General features: G+C 39.1%; 1 protein-coding gene across 5 annotated transcripts in view; it reads left to right on the top strand.

Moving 5' to 3' along the window:
• The first annotated feature begins 1,486 nt into the window (after window positions 1-1,486).
• AFF2 (ALF transcription elongation factor 2) overlaps window positions 1,487-26,283 on the top strand; it is a 483,479-nt gene continuing 458,682 nt past the window's right edge. For 3 of the 5 annotated variants that reach the window (XM_084788921.1, XM_084788919.1, XM_084788920.1), the window contains exon 1: window positions 1,494-1,934. In XM_084788921.1, the coding sequence (XP_084645047.1) occupies window positions 1,888-1,934 (47 nt within the window). In that variant the 5' untranslated portion in view covers window positions 1,494-1,887. Of the gene's footprint in view, window positions 1,935-26,283 lie in introns of all 5 variants that reach the window. The other 2 variants (XM_084788922.1, XM_084788918.1) reach the window with 2 other exon arrangements.

Genomic DNA, 26,283 nt, shown 5'->3' with positions numbered 1-26,283 from the left:
AAAGATAAAGCTATGGCACCTTCTATAGGGTTACAGAGTGCATGGCCTTCCAGGTTCAAGGTTGCAGTCTGACTCCCCGCCCTTCCCCCCCCCCCCACCCCCCCCCCCCCCCGCTTCCCTGGGAGAAATGTTAGATCTTGAGTTAATTATCCAGTAGGGATTTCAGTTCATCAGGATCAAAAAGCAAGGCTATTGGGTGACTTTGGGTGTGGGAGATGATTGAAAACAAATATTGAAATAGGAAAAGGGAAGAGAGCAGGATAAGGCAGGTAACTACTTAAGATAACTCCTTAGTTTTACAGATGAGAAAACTGAGGCTGAGAGGCTCTGTTTGCATTGTCTACAGCTTGCGCTCACTTACAGCCCTAGGATTTTAACTGCATCTTCCCCCTTTCCCCTTAAGGATAGTAGGGAAGCAAATCAGATGATAAGGACTCCAAACTGAACAAGCTTTTGTAATTCCTTATATCCTTTTCTCCTGAGTAGGTGAGGGAACTTTTCCTTTGAGGAGCTGGCTAAAGGAATGGATTCGTCCTTTCCTGGACTTGAAGTTCAGGCTGAAGGGAAGAGAGGGGTGTGGTTTATGCCCTCCACGTGCGGAGAGACCATTCTCAAGCCAGAAGGGAGAGAAGCAGCTGGTGCGTGGGATAGTGGGCACAATCCCAGCGGTTTTCCTGTTTCTCAGAGAAGGAAAATGCAGGTTTTTACCCAATGCACAAAGTAGCTGTTGGAAGAAAGTAACATTGTAAACACTTATCCAAAGGACCACTCAAGGGGGTGCCCTTTTGTCCCTCCCATTGCTAAAATTACTAAATCCAGGGCCCACTGCTTGCTGACATACTGAGGGACAGCTACTCCCTCAGCCTAAGAGGATACTGCAGCATGAACTCGAGTTGGGATGCGCAGCACCGCAGAAATGGTGAAGGTGACCGCCTTGTCCTCCCTGAACACATATGCCCCGTGATGCAGCCCCAAGGGATGCTGGGGACGCAAAAGTTTGATCTTGTGGTCTGAAAAGAATGTCTGGGCAGGGACTGCAGGCAATGGCAGCAGGGCTCTAGCTCTTCCTTGCAGCAGTTTGTGCACTCTTTCCTGATGGCAAACACTACATCCCAGTTGTAGGTTGGGGTGGGAGTGTCCCATTCTGTTAGCCTACATCCTGGCCCCACGAGACCCCCTTCTGTGTCCCTGTAACCTTCTCAGGGTCCTGGGCCATGTGTTGGTCATCAGCTCTGCAATTGACCCCATCAGCTGATTTTGACAGAGTAGGGGGTCCAGGAGCACAAGCGGGCGGGGCTAGCCCCTGCCAGATCCAACGATAACGTGTCTGCTCCATGTCGCGGCTTCGAGCTGTCCAGGCTCCGCCCCCTGTGAGTGTGTAAGTGTGTGATGCTGTCTCGGCCGCCGCCGCCTGTGCAGCCGCCGCCGCTGCTGCCGCCGCCGCCGCCGCCGCCGCCGCCGCCGCCGCTGCCCCGGCTGCCGCGCCGCGCCACTGCCACTGCCTGGCTCGCCCCCGCCTTTGCCTTCGCCACCCGCCCGCAGCCTGCCAGGCGGGCGGCCCAACCAGACCAGCTCTAAGCGGCCGCCACCACAGCCTGGGCGCACTGGGCACGCGGGCAGCCACGGAGCGAGTGGACCCAAGCGGGCGGTCAGGCGCTTGCCCACCCGGTGCCATCGTCTCCTCAGCCGCTACCGTCACTGCTCTGGAGCGCAGGACCAGGTACCCCAGGCGCCCGCCACTGCCTCTGATGCTGCCCCAGCACTTTTAACCGGGCGGGAGGGCCAGAGAGCCTCGTTGCCGACCGCAGCGAGAGAGCCCCGCAGCTGAGAGCCTTGCAGACACGCAGGGAGCAGGGACAGACGGCCACCAGCCGCCGCCCGGCCGCTATGGATCTATTCGACTTTTTCAGGGATTGGGACTTGGAGCAGCAGTGGTAGGTGTTAAAATTTGCCTTCTCCTTTGATGAGCGGGATTCCCGGTCTGGTCTGAGCTTTTCGCCTTTGTTAAGAGGAGCCAGAGCTGTTGTGGGGGGCGCCCCGGACACCCTCCCACTTGCTCCCAGACACCTCTAGCTTTAGCTTCAGTGACTCCTTGGTCGGGTGCTGGCATGGGGGAGGTGCGGGGACAGGGAAAGATGCGGGCAAAAAGCATCCCTTTGCACTCTAAGTCTAAAGAGTTGCAGCTGGCCCATAGCAGATTCGGTGCCACCCACCCGCACAACAACCTCCGGGGGGCTTTTCTCGTCAGCAGCTCATTGGGTAGGATCTAGTCTGAAAGGCTTTAACTTTCCAGTTGCCAGTGCCTGCAGCCAGTGGCGGGAGAAAAAGCAACAGCCAGGTACCCAGAGGCCACCCTCAGCTTGCTTAGAGGCCACCGCCCACACTGTTGCCACCTCCATCCCCACTCTGAAAGGCATCAGTCCAAAACCTTCCCCAAAGCCTATCCAATCTAAGTTCCTCTTATCAGAGTAGCGTCTTCAGGGGCCACTGCACTAGGGAACTCCAGCCAGTTGCCTTTAGAGCTTGCCTTTCAAGACTAAGGATGTTTGAAGTTGGCCCCCAAAGTCTGCAGCTCCGAAGTCAATGCACATTTAATTAGCATCTGAAACCCCTGTTGGCCTCCCAGTGGGAGGCAGCCTTAGGTTTGTGTAATGGGCACACAGCTAGAATTCCAAGGTTCAGACTACTTTTAACAAAATACCCTAAAGTTGCTGAGAGGTCCTGAAAGATGGTGCAAAGGTGACTTGGGGGCCAGAAAGTTGTTCCACTCTGGGTGATGTGCAGGCGCACATGTATACTGATCCTCGGTTCTATTAACTTTAGAAAAACTTCTCCCTTTATTAAGAACGTTATCATCCTTTTTTTTTCAAATTATTTTAACATACCTGCCCTCCCCCAAAGCCCAAATATTTAGATGAGGAAGGAGGCAGGCACAGCAGCAGAGACTTCCAATGGCACTCTTGGTTCTTGCGGTTTAAATGTAGTGAGAATAATCTGTAGTGCCCACCAACAGTTTGAAATATTTTGCAATGTTCAAACTACTAGCTGCTGGCTATGAATGCTGTGCATTTTTGCAGGGATTTCCATTGTCAATGTCATGTTTTAGGCAATTTCCTTCTTTTAAAAGGGGTCAGATGCTTGGCCAATAGCTTCATTATTCCACTCATGACTGCTTCGGTTGCAAACCTTACATTTTATTCCAAATAAATTTAATATATCAATATTTATTTATAGGCATTTTCAAAAATGTGTGGGATTTTATCAGCTGTGAGGAACACATGTTAAAGAATCTATTCTTATTAAAAATTTTTAAAAATCCTGAAATCACTGCTCAATTTAATGCTATATACCTATATACAACATTTATTCTGCTATATTAATTTATTTTCCTGACAGATGATAACCACAGCATTATTACTTGCATATAAGATGTCTAATATGTGCTTTAGGTAGTACTGTTAATTTAAAAGACATTGTTATAATGGATTTTAGGGCTTAGTTGAAAAATAGGCATTAGGTTTCAGAACACAGACACATACACGTTCATATATATTATAGTTTTAATTCCAGTTTAATACTACACATGTATAATTGAGTATTTAAAGGGAATGTGAACCTTTCTGCTTAATTTCCCTTTTTCAGGAACATGTGTCCCTGTTCATCTTTAGAGACGCCTAGTCTTAAGGAAAATACAAAACCATTTTCTCCTGATCTGTAACTATGTCACATCCCTTTTAGAGCATGCTGACCGATTTGGTAGATGTGATGGAAAATACTGATGAAATAGTACAACATATCTGCATTAAAACAAAACAAAACCCTGTCTTCCCTTTCTGTATACATGATCCAGGACAATTTCTCTTTCTTACTGCTTGGTTGTGAAGGGCAAGTTTTCTTATGACTCTGGGTCTATAAATATTTGTAATGTGGTTGTGTTTCTGTATTTTAAGCACCACCATGGAGAAAAGAAACACAAATATGACCATGGTGCGCAAACTGAAAAGCTTGACATCGTTCTTAATGATAATCTATATATTCTTCAAATTAGTTTGGATATTGTGAAAATGCCAGTTACAAATTTGTTATATATTTGCTTCCATTACATGAAAATGACAAGAGATTTAAATGATGACATGCACTACCTCATGTGCACAGAAAGACAGATGGGGGAGGCATAAAAGTTAAGGAGCTCTTTTACATTAAACCTATTCACTTGTGGAACAGAACGCTTGAAACTATTTCTATGGTAACTCTACCTAGAGATCTATCAATAAATGCATCAAGAGAGCTAAAATAACTACTAGAACAACAATAACAACAACAAAACCCAGCTCATTTTTCTAAGCTTAAGGATGGCTGCACATATACAGGTATAAGCATTATTGACAAACACTCATCTGTAGTAAATAAAAAATAAGTGCCCACTGGTAAATATATACTTGTGTTTGGAAAAAATGTGCTTCAAAGATAGAGTATGAGTGATGCTGCATTGTGCAGTGTCTGAGAGTGCTCATACGCCTTACAGAATATATCACTGGATTTTACAAACTGCAATGGTATCCTAATGGGTCATGCTCTGGACTCCATTAAAGGGTGAAAGCTCAAGTTCCTTAGAATTCCTGGGTGCATGAGCAGTGTTCACCTGAATTGGAATTTAATATGAAGCATTCTGTTAAAGCAAAGGAAGGAGCAGATGTTTGTGCCTGCCAAATTCATCATTTCATCTGTTTTAAAAGAAGGAAGTATGGGGAGAGGGAGCATAGTTCATGACTTAAGTCATTCCGTAGGTTTGTCCTTGCTAATCAAGTAGATGAATTCTTGAGGGATCTGCAGATCATGTGGCTAGATTTGAAAGTCTTTATCAGCAATGGCAAAGTCATTACTATAAATGTAAAAGCTTATAAATTGTACAGGTTTTCTCTACTGTAAGTATCTACCTCCATAGCATTAAGTGCTGCTTTGTGGCATGCAAAATTTCTTTTTGTGAGGCAGTTGGCTTTTTACTAAAAATAAAGTGGTGTGTGTGTGTGTGTGTGTGTGTGTGTGTGTGTGTGTGTGTACATGAGCTTGCGAAGAGGAGAAAATATAGAGACAAAATTTAAAAACAGAAAAGTAAAAAGTCCCATGACAGGAAATCCCAAATATTAAAAATCTCAGGGAATTATGTTTTTATATAGTTGTGACAGTGGTCTGTTTTTCACTGCAAAGGACTGCATCAGTTGTTTGTAGATTTTATGTGTTGTCTCACAAGTAGCCTAATTAGAGGCAAGCTTGCAAACGGGCAGTTATACAGGAAGAGACTTAAACTCACTAAACTGTTATATAAATAGAAAGTTCAAAGGTCTATGTGAGGCTGTCAAGGCTGAGAAGGGGCCATGTGCCAGCCAGGCTTCTTCTATTTGGATGAAGGCAGCCCCTAGGGCCTGCTCCAGCAGCTAACACTTGCCCAAGTTTTCTGGACCTCATGGGGGCTGGAGGAGGGGACCTGCTTTCCAGACAAAAGTGAACTGTTCCAGCTCCAGCCAGGCATGGCTTGTACCACAGCAGCCCATCTGCCTCCACCCACTCCCGTGTTCCACGCAGATCCTCTGGGGCTTCCTTCGCTACAGTCTACCAGAAGAGTGGAACAGGACTGTTTGTGGATGGGAAAGTGTAGGAAATAGGAGTACAACCTTTATCATGCTGGGCAACTAGGACAACACTGGGAGGGGGAAGAGTCTTTAAGGCCTAGAGCTTCCCAGAACTTCTGTTCTCTGCAGTCATCCATTGATATCCCCCTGCCCCCCGCTGCCTTATACTCTGTGTGGCACATTAAAAAGAAACTCTCTATAGTTCGTGTTTTTTAACCTAGTGTGATATGCATTCTTTAGTATACTTGAGTATTTTCTCAGCAAACCATTTTGAGTACAATGTTTTTAAAGAGATTTATAGGGAGGAGAGATTGAAAGTTGTAATACTTGCTATTGTTAAGATCCTCTCTATAACATCCAGACATCCCTGCAAAGAATTAAAGCTGTCTCAGCTAATCCTAAAAGTGACATCTATTGGACAAGTAAGAAAATGATCTTGTGTTAGAAATCAGTTTAATGATACATGAATTGTTTTGTTTATGGTTCAGTTGAGCATTTAACAACTTTAAATACACAAATCAAGATAGAAAATGACTGCTTCAAAACTGAGTCAAAAGTTATAGTCATTCACGACATTCCAAACATGTATTTTATAGATGGATAAAAGTTATATTATATTCAAACATGTTAATTAATGTTGGATAGAAATGAGTTAAATATATTGAACCTTTAGTATCTCCATTTTATCTCTATTGTGCAAAATACTTGCACATTTTAAATATAATTTCAAAGTTGTAAAAATCCAATGAAATGATCATCTGTAGAACAATCTAGAGGCTGTTTTCCTGAGAACTTATAACTCTAGGTCTTACCTCAAAAGGGTCAAATCCCTGTATACTACCTTAACTTCTCATGTAGACAAAGCATTTCAGTGATTACATTTTTCTCCTTTAATTTTGTCTTTTTGTGGTTGCTATGAGATGAAGGAAGAGAAACTTAAAACAACATATTTACTGGTAAATGAAAAAAATGTACTGCAGATTAACAAAGTCAAGAATTGAAACTATCCCAAGAGCATGCACTTATTCTTGTATGTATGTGTCTATTTCACGGCAGTAAAACTCAGACTCATCCTCCCTATTGTAGTTTGAGTATTCATTCATTTGGGGGGTGGGGACTCTGTACTCCATACATTGCTATTGTTCATTGCTATTCCATATGACACATACTTTTATCATTATGAGTCGGAAGTTTCCAGAGTTGTTCCCAATTTACTGATGAGAATACTGGATTCTAGAGAGGGTGTACATTTTATCCGAGTCTACACACCCTGGTGGATATGATCAGGAATCTGTATCTCTCAGTTGCATACCTGGTGCCTTTTGGCACAACCATCTTGACTGTTAATTTATTGTGTGTGCTGGGGATATTTAGCTCTCACTGAATAAAATGGATTGAATGTGTACATTACCCTTATAAGGAAAAAAGTATTCAATCACCATGTACTTGACCAGCCATAGAACTCTAATTGCATTCTTTTAATTAAAAAAAGAACAATTCATGTATCAATACAATCTCTTGACATGCTTTTTTTCTTAGTATATATTAGTTATTAGAAAATGGATTTCATTATGACACTTTTATGCATGTATATAATATTTTGATCATTATCAATCATTTCATTTCTACTTATTTTCATGAATGCATTTTAATGGACATTTATGAATATTAACACATACATGTATATAACATCACATTTTCCAGAAGTACAGAATACTTAAATTATAGTTGTGGTACGCATATGTGTACATCATATATACATATATAGCAATAAAAATTGAAGTTTAGTCAGTCTACACTCTCCACTCTAACTAAACTTCAATTTATATTTGACCACAGCCCCTGGAGGGGGAGACCTGGTGGCACTCAGAGGAAGGACAGCAGGCTACCAAGAAGAGACTTGATACCCTATGAGCATATACAGGGGGAGGTAATCCCCCTCAATCACAGTCATAGGGGAGGGGAGTAAGGGGAAAATGGGAGGGAGGGAAGAATGGGAGGATACAAGGGATGGGATAACAATTGAGATGTAATATGAATAAATTAATAAAATATTTTAAAAAATTGAAGTTTAGGAAAACTGAAATCTTTGAGAGTTGCTCATATATTTATAGTTGTCAAATTTCCTAAATTTGGTATTGATCATAAAGATCATCACAATACATTTCTCTGGTTTACTTTGAGCCCTCCAGGCAGGGGGTAGGAAGTTCATAACACTCCTTGCCAAAGCTTTGCAATCTATCACATCTGTTCTTTGTTTTGCTCCTACCAGTAACCTTGAGGCTTTGTAAGAGTTAGTATAATTAACTCCATGTTCAAGGGGAAAAAACTGAAGTCCAGAGAGGTTAAGTGAGTTGATAAAGTTTGCACAGTAAATGAATGGTTAAACAAAATGTGTTGATTTTATTTTTTCCTGCTTCACAACGGTTGCATTAAGGAAATTATGTTTAAAGTCCCTATTGCTTCCTAAGAGATGCCAAATCACCCCTTTGCATCTGCTAGCATTGTCTCTTCCTATCAGAGGTATTCAATAACCATCTGTTGATTTACATTATAGCCATACTTGTCTCAAAGTCTGATCCATGCAAATGCGAATCTTTCAAAAATAGTTGCTTAATAAGTCCATGAGATAATACTGATCTCTGCCTGCATGATAGTGTTTTAATTATTATTTCTAATTTTTATGAAATATATGTTTAGCACTGAAAAACAAGTGAAGGAATAATTTTTAGAGCATGAAGCTACAGGGTAGCTTTATTGTTCTCCAATCCATACAGAGAAAGTTAAAGAAGAATGTGGGACAAAAAATCTGAAGCAGGGATGAGTGATCCGAGAGCAGGGATTCCTTTAGCTTTCCTTGAGTTTCACCCTTTATGACTTGTATTTCAGCATGAGAAAGCTGTTTTTCTACTTAACTGTTGCAGATCTACACCATAAATTATCATGACTGTTAAACAAAGGTCCAGCACTGCCTTCATCTTATGTTAAACTTTTATGTTGTACTTTAATGAAATGGTATATGCTTGCTCAAAGCAAGGCAAACCACACTATGGAGAAGGTGATGTTCAGAATTGTTGAATTTTTTTAAGTAGATCTTTTCAATGACCTTAGCTACTGATATCTACCAACTTACTGAGCTGAGAAAAATTATACATGAGCTTAAATAAAATGGTGTGATTTAAGCAGAATTGACAATAGTACTATAGACTGAATCTGATTTTGATAATGGCTTGCTTAGGTTTTGGAATTTTTAAAAAATATGCTTATACTTTATGTTTCATTTGAAATAGAATATGAGCTAGTGGCTTAATGTAATCTTTGATTCTGTTCTTCAGTACTAAGTGGTGCTATATAAGCCATACATTGGGGAATATGCTAAAGAAATAAGCTTTGTTTTCATTCCAAGCTCCAAATCACTCACCTGTTTATTCTTCAGTGTTCCTTTCTGGATGAAAAAAAATTACGTCTATGCAATGAAAAATGGTTTGCTTTGTTAGATTTCCAAAGAATAATTCTCAGTATCATTTATCCTCCTCCGTGAAAAGCTGATCTCCGGAGCAGATACTGTGTCTCTTGGTGACCTTTATTATACTCTATTCTTGGAGTTAGAAAATTTCTTTTGGAAGGTAGCATACCTGGAGATAGAGTTGAAATGTTTTTTGTCTTTAAATGTAAACAACTTCAGAGAACATTATTTGTTGCAAAGCAGTGTTGAAACTGTAGTTTAGGCTTTAACAAAGAAAAGAAGTTTTTCTGGGAGTCTGATGTCTCCTTCATCATTGGATTTCTGTTATGAGGTCAGTGTAACCTGCAGATTGCGGCAGCATGTACAGGATGACCTAACTATCTGTTGAACGACGTAAAAAAAAAAAGCCATAATCATATGGGCTTTATTTCCCTCTTCAGGATGTCAGTCAACTAATTTTTTTGAACAAATTAATTTTCTAAAGGGACTGATTATTTTCATGCCAGGTTGGTACAGCCACAGTAACTAAATTAGATTCAGCATGATGGATGTCTCTGATGAAGTGCCATGGAGAGGTCTCATCAATTAGCTATTATTTATTTGCTGGCAAAAATGCTTGGCTCTGGTGCATAGACATTAATCAATTCTTAGAACCTACTGTGCGAAGACTAGGGTGCTCTTTAAAATCCTCAGGTCTTGTATTGACATAGTACAGATGAGGAGACTGAGGCCCAGTGGTGGTAAAGTGACATTTCCTGTCACTCTGCTAGTGTCACTTTCAGTAGCAGATTAAGACAATGTAAATGGCATCTGTGGCCTTACAGGCCTAATGCTGAAATACAGATGGAAATGTGTAGAAAGAATATGGCACAGGCTTGGAAGTCAAAGAGGAATTTACACAGACCTACTATAGGCGAAGCAATCTTGATCTGCCCATGAAATGCTTTAGGTACTTTTAAGTGTCCCTGGAGAAATGAAGGAGCTAACAAGGCTTAGAGGTGCATGCCTGTAATCTTGAGGCAGGAGGATTGTAATACTAGCTTGATGTACAGACTGTAAACCGGCTTTAAAATTAAGCAAACAATCAAACAAAAATAGAGTAGCAGAAAGCTGCATTACTTAGAAAGCCTAGAGCATCCAGTACTCAGTGGGAAATGACTGACTTTAGACATGGGCTTACCTCCTTTGCCTCACACTTCCTTCACAGCTGCCCGTGTTCTGTTTTGTTGTGCAGTTGCTAACTCTCCTTAACACCTACTACCATTTGATGAGAGATGGTCACAAAGTTCATAAAAACTACTTTGACTGTCTGAGCTGTGGAAACATAGATTCCATTATTCAAAGAAAAACCAAATAAATATTTGTATCCTGAAACCATTAAAAGAAATGTTTGTAAATTGGTAGCCAGCTGGCCAAATAACTATTTTCCAAAGAGGTGTATATCATAGCTTTTGAGATATACCTAGACACATAGCTTCATCTTACTTTTATCCTTTAAAAAAAGAAAAGAAAAAAATGATGTAAATTTTATTTGGAAGGTGGGCAGCAAGATTTCATTCTCTGCATTTCCTTATTTTCCCAAAATATAAGCTAGCATACCATCTGATTGGTGTTTCCATATGTTTTTACAATTAACACCAAATAATTTTTTGACATATTGACTCTACCTATGGAGTAGGCAGAGAGGACCACCCCCAGGCTATTCTCCCCTCCAACTCAAACACTCTTGCCTAGTCTTCAAAAATTCTCCTTTTCTGTACTCCTACACTGCACTCAATATACTTTTGTCTGGGCTGCAGGGCACTTTCTCACTTTTTAAAAAAAATATGTTTTATTAATTTTAATTTATATGCATTGGTCAGAGGGTATCAAATCTTGGAGTTACAGACAGTTGTGAGCTGCCATGTGGGTACTGGGAATTGAACCTGTGTACTTTGGAAGAGCAGGCAGTGCTCTTAACCACTGAGCCATCTCTCCAGCCCTCACTTTCTTAATGTCTTTATTTACCTGTGTTCTTGTGCAGGATGAGGACATGCCTCTTGTTTCTATAGTTCTAATGCTTGGCCTGGAGTAATAATTACTTCTCAGTTCAAAGTAAAGGATTATCCATTTATTAAATATAGTAAGTTGTTGAGCTAGGTCTTCAAAATAGTAAATCTGGGTGGGATACTACTACTACTACTACTACTACTACTACTACTACTACTACTACTACTACTGAAAATGAAAGTGAAAACACTGTGTGATAGGCTCTTATTTCTGTTGCTTGGGCTCTCTAGTTTACACAGTACAAATCAGAGTACAAGAGATTACTGACTTGCCCCAGGTGAAAGAGAAGTAGTATCATGTAGATCTGGACTTAATGGAGAATCTAATAAAGCTTTAGTTACTCTGGCAACCCGCAGTGCGATTCCCTGGGATAGATGTATAATAAAGCAATCCCTTCTGCTTTGTCGATCCTTGCAGTGGTCTTGAGATGAGGCTTTTGGTGATCATTTTGAAGTTTATATGTATTAGCTTTGGGTTTAATCTGTAGTCAAATATGAGGCATCACTAACAAGTCTCCAAGAAGAGACTCAAGGTTCTGTTCCTCTTTGTTGTGTGCAGCAAATTTGGGGCTTGAGAGAGATTACATCGCTCTGCAAAGTTTCACATAATTCAAACATCAGAACTGAGCTCAGTGAGATTTTGAGATTTCAGCTCTGTACACTGCTTTGCCCCAGTACATGGAATAGGAACTGATCCACAGTAGATGTTTAGTTATATTTTGTTGCATATATAAATTGATTATTGCACAACAGCTCGATTTATGCTTCATGTGGTCAAATTTGTGAAGGGGTAACTCAGGTGTAAAACACAGTTTTAGCAGAAAAGCACAAACGTTTCCATTTCAGAGGCAGGTATAGGAAGTAGAGGGATATGCTGTCTTGCTTTCCATAGGTATTTTCTCTAGAATTGTTCTAAATAAAATATTCCTTATGTGCATCTCACTTGCAAAGACTCTTGATGAGAATTCATTGTTGGCAAGCAAAATCTACGTAAAAATATGCTCAGTCTATCAGGTTTTTAATTTTACATTTTACATCTAGTATTTTCCTCTGATAGTGTGTAACTACGTCCAATATCTGTCACTGTATTTTGTGGGTTAGTGTTTGGTGCTTTTAGCTAAGTCTCAGTGAAAGAGTCTTTACCTAACATGCTTAGGGCCCTGAGTTTCATGGCAAAAACTGAAGAGAAGGACATGAATTTCAGAGAGGGATACAAAAGAGTTGGAGGGAAGGGAGAGGCAGGAGTGATGTAGTACAGCAAGCACTCCTGTATGACATTCTCAAAGAAGTTACATTTAAAAATAAGAAAGGTTGTAGACTGGAAATGATGTACCATAGTTAAATATGTCATGGTTTCTCACTATCACTGAATTAAGACTCATTTAGTACAAAAGGGGCCAAATATGCCTTGAACTGCTGCTGAGTAATTTCTCCACACTGAACCAAATGCTGTTTTTTCTATTTTTCCTGCTTGAGAGGCTAACCTAGGATTTGGGTTTTGCAAACATATATTTTTAGATGGAACACATCTTCTATTTATGCCTCTAGAGGATTCAGATGACAGTTTCATCTCGAGGATGTGCAGAAAAGTTTCTATGTTTTGATTCTTAAGAACTATATAAGATGTTTTCACAGTCAGGGAAAAGCATAAGAACATACAGTTCATTAGGTCATATTATTTGTAGACATTACCCCACTAAGCAAACACCCTAAAAGATAGGTGCTTTCACTTTAATTTCACTGTCTGAGAAGCTGAAAATCAGAGATACACTCCTAACTTCTACAATTAATAAATTGCAAAAGCCTAATTAAAATGTACATTTCATGAAGATTATGTCTGTGTTCCTACTACCTCCTGCCTTTGCATATATGTAGTTGGTGACTTTGAAGTAATAAGACTGCTTAGCACCCCAAAATATTATTATTTTCAAACTACAAAATTTAAGGTGATAACATACAGGTCTAGAAGACATCAATAAATAGGAAAAGTGACAAGTACATCTAGGAAATTTGAGTGGCTCTAAAACACCCATCTGTCTCTCCGTGTCCAGCGGTAGCCTCGGTTCCATGCCCAGCGGACCAGTCCAGGTGCAGTTTACTTCTGGACTGGAACAGAGGAACCCGAAGGTCAAAGGTTTCTCTCTGAGGAGCTTCTCAAGCACACTCAGGAGAAGTGCTGCAAGTAGGGATTTTAAAATGAGATTGTTATAATTCTGAATGTAAATCAATATCTATCAAAGCTCATCTCTATCAACGTAAAACATCTACCTAGACCTAAAAACATCTTAATCCCTAAACAACTAAGCTTCATTGTAAAACTAAGCTACCTGGTCTTCAACTCCCTCAGAGACTTGGGAAGGAGTAAACTTGATTATCTGAGTATGTGGGGAGTGCAGCTTAGTAGCTTTCCAAATAAGAAGATGATGGAGACAGTTTTCTACCTGAATAGTCACCCAAAGGTCTCTATAACATTGGAGCATCTTCTTCAGCCTTCTGGCCTAATATATTTGACAGACATATTTGTAGGCGGGAACTTTTGAGGACTTGCTTACCCTGTCTTGGCAGAGTTTGGCTATCCACTCTGCCTGCATCCAAGCTTGCCTTTACATTAAGAGTTTTAGATGCACCAAGATAGGAAAGATGTTTTCTCCAAGGCTGCCAAATAAATACAAATAGCCAAAACACTAAAAATATAACAATTATATAATTCCTGATTGTGTTATGGTTCTTCTTGCATAGGTAGTTCATTGTTTATATGTGTAGTAATATAAATGTATATGTAAAAATATTTAATAAAAAAATGAGATTTCTGGTACCAGATGGCAATGGGAACTCTGAAGGTCCAAAACACTGGGATGATACCTCAGTGTTACAACACTTTGGTTAATCCTCTGTATTAATGTCAGGGATGCAGGTGAAAGCCCAGAACCTATCAGAAGGCGGGTCCAGTGAGACTCAGGTCCTCTGAGCACTATGCTCAAGGCAATAGGCCATACTGCAGAAGCTCCTGGTGGCTGGGAGGGGAGCTGCCTCATTGGCAGTCAAGCCCTGGGAGGTCCAGAAGCTCCTGGTGGCCCTCAGGGAGGAGGGGAGCACTTCCTTCCTCAGAATAAATGAATAAATGAAAAGTCTCATCTGATTAGGGTGGAGGAATGGAGTGAGAGAGCATTTATTTTGTGAATCAGGAATTTTTAACCCCTGGGCAGTGGGAAGGGTTCCAAGGGTGAATGTGTTTGATTCCCTGGGGCTAGGGGAGGTTGGGATATTTGATTTACATGTAACAAAATAGCCCTACCATAAGGGGGTTGAGAAGCAGTACTTAATTATCCTTTGTATAGGTGGGGGAAGAACTCCAGTTTTTGTCAAAGGTTGAAAGCTAAGGTTTCACAACATCTCACTAGCATAGGGTGGGTATCTCCAGGAATCCCCAGGTGCTTGCTAAAGAGATTTCTTATCAGGAAATGGTTGGGTTTCTAATCTCCCTGAGGGCTGTGTGATGTTCCTTAAATGTTCCAGAGTTCCCGCAGATCAGGTGGAGAGGGAACCCTGCTGAGAAAGGGAGTCATTTCTCTTATACTGAGCTCTGAGGCTATCCTGAAATGACAGACTTTGACATTGATAAACTCAGAAGGTAGTATGTATTTAATGAGATTTTTAACTAGAGATCAAGCACATGAATATGTTAAAAGATCCTGCAGAAAAATAGCCATGGCAAAAAAAAAAAAAAAAAAAAAAAAAGGCAAAATGTTAACCATATCCCTTTTGCTACAATTAGACTTTGACCTTTTTGTTTGGTTGGTTTTGTTTTAAAGTTCTGTGACAGCTTAAACTTCAATAGTGCAAATATATTCAGACTACAAGCTACAAAACTTCCCATTAAGAAGTTAAAGTGAACTCTAAATGTATGTTAGTAGCAAACGATAACACCCAAGCCAGCATTGCCTCAGTATTTAATTTATAAGAATGTTGGTCAATGATTTTTAACCAACATTTATGTGTAGTAGACTCCTAATGGAATCTGTCTGTTAAAATTGCATAAAGTATATCATTTGATTTATTTCAGAGTTTTTTTCAAAGCTCAATTTTAACTATGTACAAATAATACATTAGTCACGCAGGATAAATGACACATTGAATAAAGTTGTAATGTTTGTCTACTTCTCATAATCTTATTTTTAAAAAAGACTACATCTGGTTTTTTTTTTTAACACATTCCTAACCTCAGTGCTTTTAGGTAGAGTACAATCTTTATGGCTCTTATCTGCAATCTCACTCTATGAAGCCAGTATATTGAGTCTCTTCCCTTCCTCTAGGATACTGGGGGTGTAAAATGAAGACTTTAGTTTTGGATATAATATTAAGAGTTACCATATCTACAGATCTAAGACACTGCTGTTCTTACCATATGTTCAGTTTTGATATTTGGTGCATACTATTATAAAACAAATGTCTTAAATTAACAAAGAAAACAACTAACATAAAGTCAGTTATCAGGAAACACAAAATTTTGACTAAGCCCACAACAGCTCACCATGAACAGTCAGTGCCCATGACTCCATGCTGGGTGGAGGTTTCCTCTTGTGATAAACACAATAGAAGCTGCTACAGAGGCATATATCCCTCTGAGGCTTTTCTTGTCACTCTAAATATGATTGCAATACTAGGACCTGGTAATTTTATACTCTAATCACTTGTTACTTCCATCTTTCATTAGATTCATTGCCTTAATGGAATAAGGAAAGGTTAGTGTGTCCTTTCAGAAACCTTTGAAATCTGTCTAGCTTGTGCTCACATAGTAAAAATGAAAGGCTATTACATTAATGGTTGGATAGAAATATGTGGGTTTATATTTTTAAGATATAAAAAACATGATTCTGAAAAAGTTCACAGAAGTTCACAGACATCACATAATTCTTAAAACATAAGGTAAATGATGAAGCATAGGGGTAAGTTTCCTTAAATTGAACATAATCATAAAAATTCAAGGAAAAGCAATATATTCTGCAAAATTTATGAGAGCTTTTTTTGGGGGGGAGTTTACAAAGCTTGACAACTCTCAGTGCATCTGGCCTGGCACATTCCTGTCTGTAATGAGAACCTTATGGGGCACTGGGCCTTGGTTTTCTTAAGGAGAGCCTGCTTCCCAAGGGCATCATAAATGATACACAAGTCAGAAACTTCATGGTTTATGCCATTTCTCAGAAGGACGTTAGGTCAGAAGATAGGAAAGGGCTTCCTAATAAATCTTCATCGAGCTTTGACTAAGTCGCACTATTATTGCCATTTTTATTTTGTTGTTGATTATAGGAATTAGAAGGGGAGTGACTATGCCTACAAGACTTCACAGAAATAGTCCAAGGTATTGGGGTCACTGTGATTATTACTTTTTTATCTGAACACATTTTCTTAACAGTGATGACAACCAGACACCATAGAGGTGTAAACACCAGAAAGGAAAAGTTGAACACCCAGAGACGAAAAGTGGTAAAAAAGTTCAATGCCAAAGTGAGGGTTAGTTTTCCTCTTATGACTCATCTATCTTATTTTCTCTACATTCTGAGAACCTTAGGAATTGAACTTACTTGTGAATTTGAGTCTTCTATTATAGGATTGGTAGCATGGTAGTGGGTGCTAGATCACAAAATATATCTTTCTAAATGTATATTTTTCACACATTTTTAACAGCTGTATATATTTTTCTATAACTTATTCTCAAAAACAAAAGCTTCCAGCAATGATGGTGCAGTTTGGTGCTAAAGGTGGGAAGTGGGGAAAGTTGTAAGTTGAATTTATATATACATATTTTTGCTATAATTTATTCTCAAAAATGAACTCTTCTAGCAATGATGAACTATTTTGGTGCTAATGGTTGGAAGTTGAAGATATATATATATATATATCCTTTAATAGGTTGCTTCTGCCTCCTTTGTGAACAAAGTTCTCAGTGGATTTCAAATAGCCTTGTGGACAAGCCTTGCTGTTCTTCCAAAATATACAACCCTCTGTTCTATATCACCTACTCACCTCTTTTGCTGTCTCATAAATCTGCGACATTTATTTTCATAAACACCTTCGTAGTCATTTTTTAACTTGTCTTCTTAGAGATTTCAAAAAGCATTGGGAGAAGAGAGCCTATGATGCCAGCATCTTTGTTTCAGTTCGGCATTCTCCTTTTAATCATATTTCTACTCTCTGATATACTTGCACAGTTTTCTCTGTCTTTTGTTGGATGCTTGTATCAGATATATGAAAGGGGAAAAATAATACTGCCTGGCTTCATTTAACAAGTTTTTTCTAAATAATGTTTGTTCATTTTATGAGAAAAAAATTTTAAAGGTTGTATATTTGAGCATGCTATGCTGAATACTTGAGAGGATTGGACAAAATGAAATATTATTTTAGAAGAAAATAAGTAATTTTTACCTTTCCCATGCTGATTTTGAAGGGGTGATTAACAAATTGTTCTGTTTTCTCACTGGGGAAAAGGGGGAGGGAGAAATAATATATTCAGGAGACAGAAGTTTTTAATATCTTGCAAATTGCTTCACTGTGTTCAAAGGGTCAGGTAAAAATATCATGACTCATGATGATTTATGATCCATCAATTAAAAACAAAAACAAAGAGGCACCTTGAATTCAAACTGTTGAATTATTGAACTTGAATTTTTATCAAATGGAAAGTGCTGGATAGTCCGGCTGTACTGCTTGGACAAATGAAGATGCAAGTGTTTATCTCGCCAGTGTTAACAATAAAACTGAATTATCATAGACAATGTACTGCCACACTTTTTAGCTAAGGTACTGATATTATGTATTCCTTCATTATAATTTAATAAGAGAATTAGGATTCTCTGCTATCCAGTTTTTCCATAACGATAGTTTCATATTTTAAAACTGAAACATTAAAAGAATAAAAGTTATAAAAGAAAAGAGATCTAAGATCAATTGTTCTGAAACTGTGTGAGGTGATTTCAGTGCCATGTGAGTTTAGTAATAATACAGCTGTGGCTCAATTCTTATGCAGTGTAGATGACAAAGAAGAGAGAAGCTCCTACTAGGTTCTGGGATCAGTGGTTCTGAAGCCTTGTTCCAATAGCAATGAGTACTGTAGAGCTTTCAAACTCTAAAGGTCATTAAGGAAGTTCAGAGGTGGGCCATATCCTTTTTCAATTTCCCTACCAGCTGTTGGGCATTCAGATTCTGCTTCTCAAGGCAGCTGATTTCTTTCCATTTAGGAAGTCCTGAAAGAAATTCAGTTAGAGGACGAGGGGGAAAAGTTTTACAACTTCAGGGCCTTTATTTCAGCTTTACTCCAGAGGCAGTACAGAATAATCTAAGCTGTTTGATTTAATTTGGTTCCTCAAGCTTTTTGGGCAGGTACTCCTCTTGCATTCACCTGTGATCTAGGTGCACAGGAAAAACATGCTCCAAGCCTAGAGAGACTTGGGAGCAGGACTGGAGGTGTATCACCATTCTTTTTTCAGCTACAGTAGTCATATTATATATTCCTCCATTATAATTGAACACGAGATTTAGGACTTTCTAAATCATAATGATAATTTACCATTTAAAAACACACTTTGTATATGTATGTATGTATGTATGTATGTATGTATATCAGTATCATACCAGATATTAATCTGTATGGTTTCAACATTCAAACCCTGTTTAACCTTTCAGTGAGATAGTACACGTTTACTATTGCTGTTTTGATGTTGAAAGACTGACTCATTTGTTCAAAATTACCAAGGTAAATAATAGACAAGATAGTGTCTAAGCACTGATGCTAAAATACCATACTGTGATGTGGATTCCCAGAGACATATTTTGATATGTTTTGCTCCTCATTAGTTACATCTTAATAAGCTACTACTTAGAAGCTATAAAAGCTGGGCTTCCTTGGTGATAAGTATCCATTCATCCTACAAAGTGGAGATTGGGTTTCAAGGACCACCACTCTGACACCACAGCCTCAATGAGTGACACTTTCTTTATAGGGTGTATGGTAATACCCTCTGAGGCTGTGAATGGTCATCCCCTCATTAATTTATTCATTACCTGTATTGTGGACGTCTATCATGTGCCAGACACAAGATATATTAGAGTAACTCTTGTGTGAATGCCCCCTGATCATTAAATAATTTTAAAAGCAATAAAAGTTTGACAAATGTCCGGTATCTCTTTAAATCATCCAAGGTCATACATAAGGATACTTCTGAGCTTATGGAACTTTAAAAATGACAAAAACAGGTATCTTGTGGGATTGGCAAGATGCCTCAGACATTAATACTGTATTCTTCTCTCTCAGAGAGCCAGAGTTTGGTTTCTGTCATCCACATTGGACAACTAACAGTCACTCCAAAACTCAGCTCCAAGGGATTCAACAACCTCTTCTAGTTTCCATGGACACTTACACCCGTGTGTGCACGCAGAGAAAGACACACTTACTTGCATATACATTTAAAGCAATCATAAAAAAGAAAGAGATAACCCAGTCTACCTGGCTCCCTTAAGCTCGGTAAACTCATAGTTGAAATTTATGTGACTGATCAACTTATGAGAGTAATGTTTGGAACCACAGAAAACCATTTCCGAGGATTCTATTCCAAAAGGGGTGGAGTCATCAATCATGTTGAAACTTGTGGCACAGGACATCTGGCTTTCTTTTGTGGCTGCCAGGAGTCAAGGCTGATCCAATGTTGCCTTGAATGGTTTTGTCAGTGTCTAGTGCTCCCTTTTTTCATTTACTTGTTGCATAAAGGGGATCTGAAGTCAAAATCTAGCCCCCATGACATTGTCAATTACATCAGCCTTTGAGTCATTACTGAACAAGGCATTTATTTTGCTTTGTTATCAGTGAGTTACTAGAAACCCATGCATTCAACTTTACAATATTGATTGTTTTTGCTGAAGGGGTTGATTTTGTCCAGAGATCTACTTTTTCAATAAGAGTATATGACAGATGAGGGCCTTTGTGATGAGAATTTTGTTGTATTTAATTGAGCCAATAACCTGTTATATTTGTAATGTATCCTTGACATGGTGATTGTCTTCTTTGAGAGATACAGTATACAACCATGTACCATTTATTAAATCAATATTCTTTTTGCTCTGCCAAAAGCACTGACTGTGTCTGTGGTTTATCTTTAATGGAGAAAGTTCTGACTAAGTTTTTGGTCAATTTCTGTTTGAGTGGAGGTTGCCTAGCGATTAAAGTGGAGGTGCGCATACATCTTTCATTTAAGACTAGATGACCCTACCTTGAACACTGTTGAGAGCATTCCAGCATTAGATAAAGCTAGAAGTAGCTGAAGTGATTTCATTCACTGAATTTTTATAATGCTTTCTAACACCTCATAAGAGAAAAGCTTCAGTACAGAAGAGCTGGTGACTATAACTCTTGTGTTTGAACACATCAGAAATTAATGGATAAATCATATTAAATTCATTTTAGATTTAAGAAGTAAATGACTTGCAATATTTTGTCAAATGGGGGAGTTGAGGTGGAAAATAGAAAAAAGATTATGGTAGCATAAAATATGGCAAACAATGAAATTAATAGTACAATTCCAAATTAATTTATCTACAAAACTTTTTAAAAAAATTAGAGTTATAGAAAAAATTAATTTAAAAAAGTAATGTGTAGCATTTCTTTTAAGTTTGTCAGAGATCTGTTGGCTGGCCTGGGTTTCTTGGACCATGTGGAAATGCTTGAACATCGGCATGGTCATGCATTAGGTGGTATTTTTAAGCGAGGCCAAGTTTGGGGGTGTGCCAGTAGTGCTCAATTCCAAATCCCTTCTCAGTTGTTAGACAGAGGTGAAGGGTGTTCAAATATCCAAGGAGTTTAATATTGAGATGAAAAAAGGCAGGATCATTTTGATAGTTAAGGAATATTTTGTCATAAAAATGTTTTAAGTTTCATAAAACCATGTTCAGTATTTGTGATGGAAGCACGCAAGTTATTTTTTACTCTAAATCATAAGCAGTTTATATTAAAATATCAGCAACATAAAACAATTAGAGTTATGGGTCTATATGTAGCCTTTTTGGACACTTTGTTTCATTTGTGACCTTAGGAAATGGAGCCCATTAATTACTACCACCTTCTAGTTGCACTTGAACAGCATCTTACATAAAGTATGGTAGTGCAGCCAATCACTTCTCTTCCATCCAGACTCATCGTGCATGGAACCTTCCTCCTTAAGAGTATTTGCATACTTCTTAGGAGAAAATTATTCTTCGGTTATGAATTTGGGTGGTTATATTCTTATAATGGAGAATATATTTGTAAAATAAAACTCAAGCATCTTATTTTTCTTTGTTATACCACATTACAATATACATTACAGTTTTTCTATGTATTCAGAAAAATACTCAAGCAACTGATTCTTCTTCATTATAACACTTTGGAATAAATATTACAGTGTTTGAAAAAAATTTTAGTAAAATTATTGCAATGATTGCTGATTCAGTTTCATTTATAATATATGTCTTCCAGTCAGGTAGACATGAGAGTTATTTTAGTGGAGGAAATTTCATGCAAAATGAATGAGACAAAGTAAGAAAACCTAAAGATTCAGAGAATGTAATCTCTTCTTTGGATCTGTGTGTTAGGACACATATAAGTGTGTAGTATCAATTAAAGGCATTGACATTGCCCATTTGGAGACTTGATGAAGTAATTTATTACTAGGATGATATTTACAAGTATGCACTTATATAAATATGTTGTTGTATACACATCTGCCTGCACACAGACATATATGCATATGCACATGTAAACATGAATGTGTACATCTGCTAGCTTTTAAGTTCCAGGCTTTGGAGTAACGGCTTCTTAAGATAGATGGTCATGATACACCATCCCCCTCTCTTCTTTACAATATATACAAATATGTGTTCATACTATTAACCATTTTACCTGGTTGAAGACTGCTTTTTCTAAAACTCATGTCATTAGTTTATTTTAAACATTGCCTTTTACAATAAAATAATCAATGCCAGCTGCCCTAAGCACTTGTGCACTTACAGGGGAAAATCATATAACATCAGCTCACATTTTAGATGCGTTATAAGGAATGGACCTTTAATTATCTAACATTTTAAAAACCCATAAAATGTCTCACTGTCCATGATGGACACACCCAACTGTACTGTGGGTCTGCCACACTTTAGACTTTTCAAATGCTTTTGGGTTTAGCAAAACCCCAAATGCATGTTGCCTGAAGCCTTTCTTTCCCCTCTTTAATTTCGAGACCCCTGTGCATGTGAAGGGAAATGTAATCCATATGTTTCTGATTCATTTACACTGAAATCATCAAAATGTTGTTTTGTAGAGCCATTTGATGTTCTGGAAAGTTGTGTAGATTTTTAAAATCAGCTTTCAAAAACTTTCCTCACAACCTCCACTCTACTTCCCATCAGAAAGTCTGATTTTTACGGAAGTTAAAGAAACCAAAATATCCAACAGGATTGAGGTTTTTTTAATTGCTTAGGCAGGGTATGCCAGAGTCCCAGGTGGTGGGCAACAGACTCCTAAATCTCTGTACTGGCCTGACTGTGTTCAACAGGTCATATTCTCTTAGTCTTAGTACTGGCTTAACTTCCCTCTGCTTTGGATGCAATCAAATATATTTTCAAATAAACTTATTAGAACAAGGAATTTCATCCTGTTGACCAAGCTTTCAATGAAATCTTCATTGAAGACAGGCTATTCTCCTAATTTGTCATCTGTAAGAAGAAAAGAAAAGTCTTAAATAGAAAATAGCATTCTTCAGCATGCCTTCTATTTCAGTCATTAAATCTCTGTTAAAATGTTAATTACTTCACCTACAGTTGCTTCCCCCCCCCCATTTAGTAAGGAATCTGATATACAGTAATCAAGAGCACTTTTGAACAAGCTCTTTTATTGTGGCTGGTGGCTCTGGCCTGTTTCCTAAAGTAATTTGTTTATGGTTACAATTACAAAGCCCTCTGACAACCCCAGACACTAGCCCTAAGAAGAGGTCTTTGTGTGGAAGTCAAACAGACTAGCAAAGCATAAAAAAGGCTAGGTTGAGGGTGGCCATTTCCCAGTGCATGGCCTACTATGCACAGAAAGTACACAGACTCAAATCTCTGACAACCTGCTTCTTCCTCACAGGAGTCTGGCTTGAGGAATACAGTACAGAATCCCAGTCATAAGTGTCAGTGGACCACGAGATACCTTCTGAAAGGAATCTAAAGTGGGAGTTTGTCACCATTGTTGCCGCTTACGATAATAGAAATGTCTATGTTCAAACTCAATTAAACCGCTAGTAATTAGTAGAATTAAGGACATCTTCAAGAATAACTCAAGATGGTTTTACAACTTGAAAATATATTGCCATAGTTTTACAAAAAGGGTTTGCTTTAAAAAATTATGTGTCTGTCTTCGGTAATTAACACTCAGGTAAGTTTTATATGTTATTGTTTTGGTGGTTAAGATATAGACCCCATGCTCTCATAAGATTTAAGAACACATTAGAAGCAAATTACCTGGCATAGATTATATACTTAAATATGTTTATCTCTGTTGTTCTCTGTTAGTACGTCACCGCATGTTGGATTTGTCCAGATGCAGAAGCCAAGGGCTAAGTGACCACATAGCTTCTTTCATCTAGGCCCACATGGACTTACAAATAATATTTCAGATCAGATTGGACTTAATCATAAATTCATTTTATAGCATGTGCATATGCAAACTTCCTGTAAGAGAAGAAACAAGGTAGACAAACAAGATCTGTGAGTCTTGACTAGATTTAAGAGGCAGGGTATCTGTGAAATGGATCTGGCATTCTGCAAGGACACTGCCATGGTCTCCATTTACATCTGTGATCTACAGAGTTCATGTCATTGCTGGGTTAGTACAGCATGTACGGGAAAGGTTCCCAATGAAACGCTGCCGGAGTGTCAGCATTTGTCATCATATTGCTGAAGAGCGAAAGCCTTTGCCTCCTCTCAGTTGCACAAGGATATACAGCTGGCTGCACTATGCACCGGTATGGCCCAGCTTGCCTTTGGGTTCTTACAAACTCCCTGTTATTCTTTTTCAAAGTATGCCCTGAAAAACGTCTGATGCAGCATAGTTAACTCATGGCTGTTGTATGCTGGCCACCTGTCCCAAACGACAAGAGGAAACATGGGCTGCCTCTAATTTGACTTAAAATCTACACTACTTTTTCAAAGATTACAGGTGTAAGGCTTCTATATTTATCTGTGTGAATGGTCAGAAAAGCACGTGAGAGCTTCGGTGAATGCATTTGGGTGAGGCAGAATGATCCTCTTTTGCTTCCAGTCCATCTGATGATAAAGACAATTTCATATGATTTGAATTCTCTTTGTTCTATTTATTAAGAGGACCGAGGGGCTTTTCTTGGTCATATAAACAGGCATAGATTGTTCCTGCAAAGCAGAAGTGGGAAAAGGCCTGGAGCAGAGATTCTCAGCCATCCTAATGCTGTGACCATTAAAAAAAAACTAGAATGGAGAAATTTTAAAAATTATTTATTTATTTATTCATTCATTCATCCATTCACTTTGCATGCTGGTCAAAGCCCCATCCCTCCTCACCTCCCATTCCCATACCCTTTCTCCTTTTCTCCCTCTCCTATTCCTCAGAAAAGGGAAGCCCCCTTCCCATCTATTCCAGCTCATCAGGGTTGAGTTTGTCCTCTTCCTTTGTGGCCTGGCAAGGCAGTCCTGCCAGGAGGAAGTAATTGAAAAGCTGGCACGAAAGCCCATGTCAGAGCGAGCCCTGGCTCCTTTTACTAGAGGGGTCACATGAATCCTGAGCTGCCCATAGGCTACATCTGTGTAGGAGGCCTAGGTCCAGTCCACACAAGGTCCTTGGTTAGTGCTTCGGTCTCAGCAAAGCCCTCTGGTCCCTGGTCAGTTGGTTCTGTTGGTCTTCTTGTGGAGCTCCTGTCACCTTGAGGTCCTTTTCTCCTTCCTAACACTTCACAAGGCTTCCTGTGCACCGCACAAAGTTTATCTGTGAGTCTCAGCATCTGTTTTGAGGTGCTGCGGTGTGGATCCTCTCAGAGGACAACTCTGTTTGATGCCTGTCTGCAAGCATAGCAGAGTATTGTTAATAATGTCAGGGGTTGGATTTCTCCCACCTGGTGAGTCATGGGTTGGGCCAGGGTCCAACTTGGGTTTCCTCAATCTCTGATCTATCTCTTCTATCTTTATCTCTTGCCATTTTGTAGGCAGGGTGAAATTTGAGTCAAAGGTTTTTTGGGTGAGTTCATTTTCCCCTCTTTCAGCTAGGAGACTTGTCTAGTTAGAGGGTACTTTCTTTGGTCTCAATGGCCACTGTTAATAGAAGTCTCTGTTAGAGTTCCTCTCATTCTCCTGGGAGCCTACCCTTACTTATGTCTCCAATTTGTCACAGAGATGCCCCCATCCACAATTTCTCTTTTCTCTATAAGTCTTTTGTCCATCTGACTCTGCTTTCCCCACGTCTGATCTCCAACCTCCTATCTCTCTGTGTTCCCTCTCCTACCTTGTTCCCTCTCTGCAACCACCACCTGTGACTATTCTATTGCCCCTTCTTAGTGAGATTTAAGCATCCTCCCTTGGGTCTTCCTTGGTATTTAACTTCTTTGGGATGGTGCATTGTAGTATGTTTATCCTGTATCATACAACTAAAATCCACTTATAAACGAGTAAATACCATGTCTGTCTTTCCGCGTCTGGGTTACCTTACTCAGGATGATCCTTTCTAGTTCCATCCATTTGCCTGCCAATTTCATTATTTCTTTGATTTTAATAGCTGAGCACTGCTCCATAGTTTCTTTACCAATTCCTAAGTTGAGGGACATCTATGTTGTTTCCAGATAGATTCTGGCTATTATGAATAAAGCTGCTATGAACATAGTTGAGGAAGTGTTCTTGTTGTATGGTGGAGCATCTTTTGAGTATACACCCAGGAGTGGTATAGCAGGGTCTTGAGGTAGAACCAGTCTCAATTTTCTGAGAAAGTGCCATATTGATTTCCAAAGTGGTTGTAAAGTTTGTACTCCCACCAGCAATGAAGGAGTGTTCCCCTTTCTCCACATCCTCACCAGCATGTGGTGTCACTTGAATTTTTGATCTTATCCATTCTGATGGATGT

The sequence above is a fragment of the Acomys minous genome (genome assembly GCF_964271855.1).
Source record: "Acomys minous genome assembly, chromosome: 7".
NCBI lineage: Eukaryota > Metazoa > Chordata > Mammalia > Rodentia > Muridae > Acomys > Acomys minous.
This window is presented reverse-complemented; position numbering and strand designations above follow the sequence as displayed.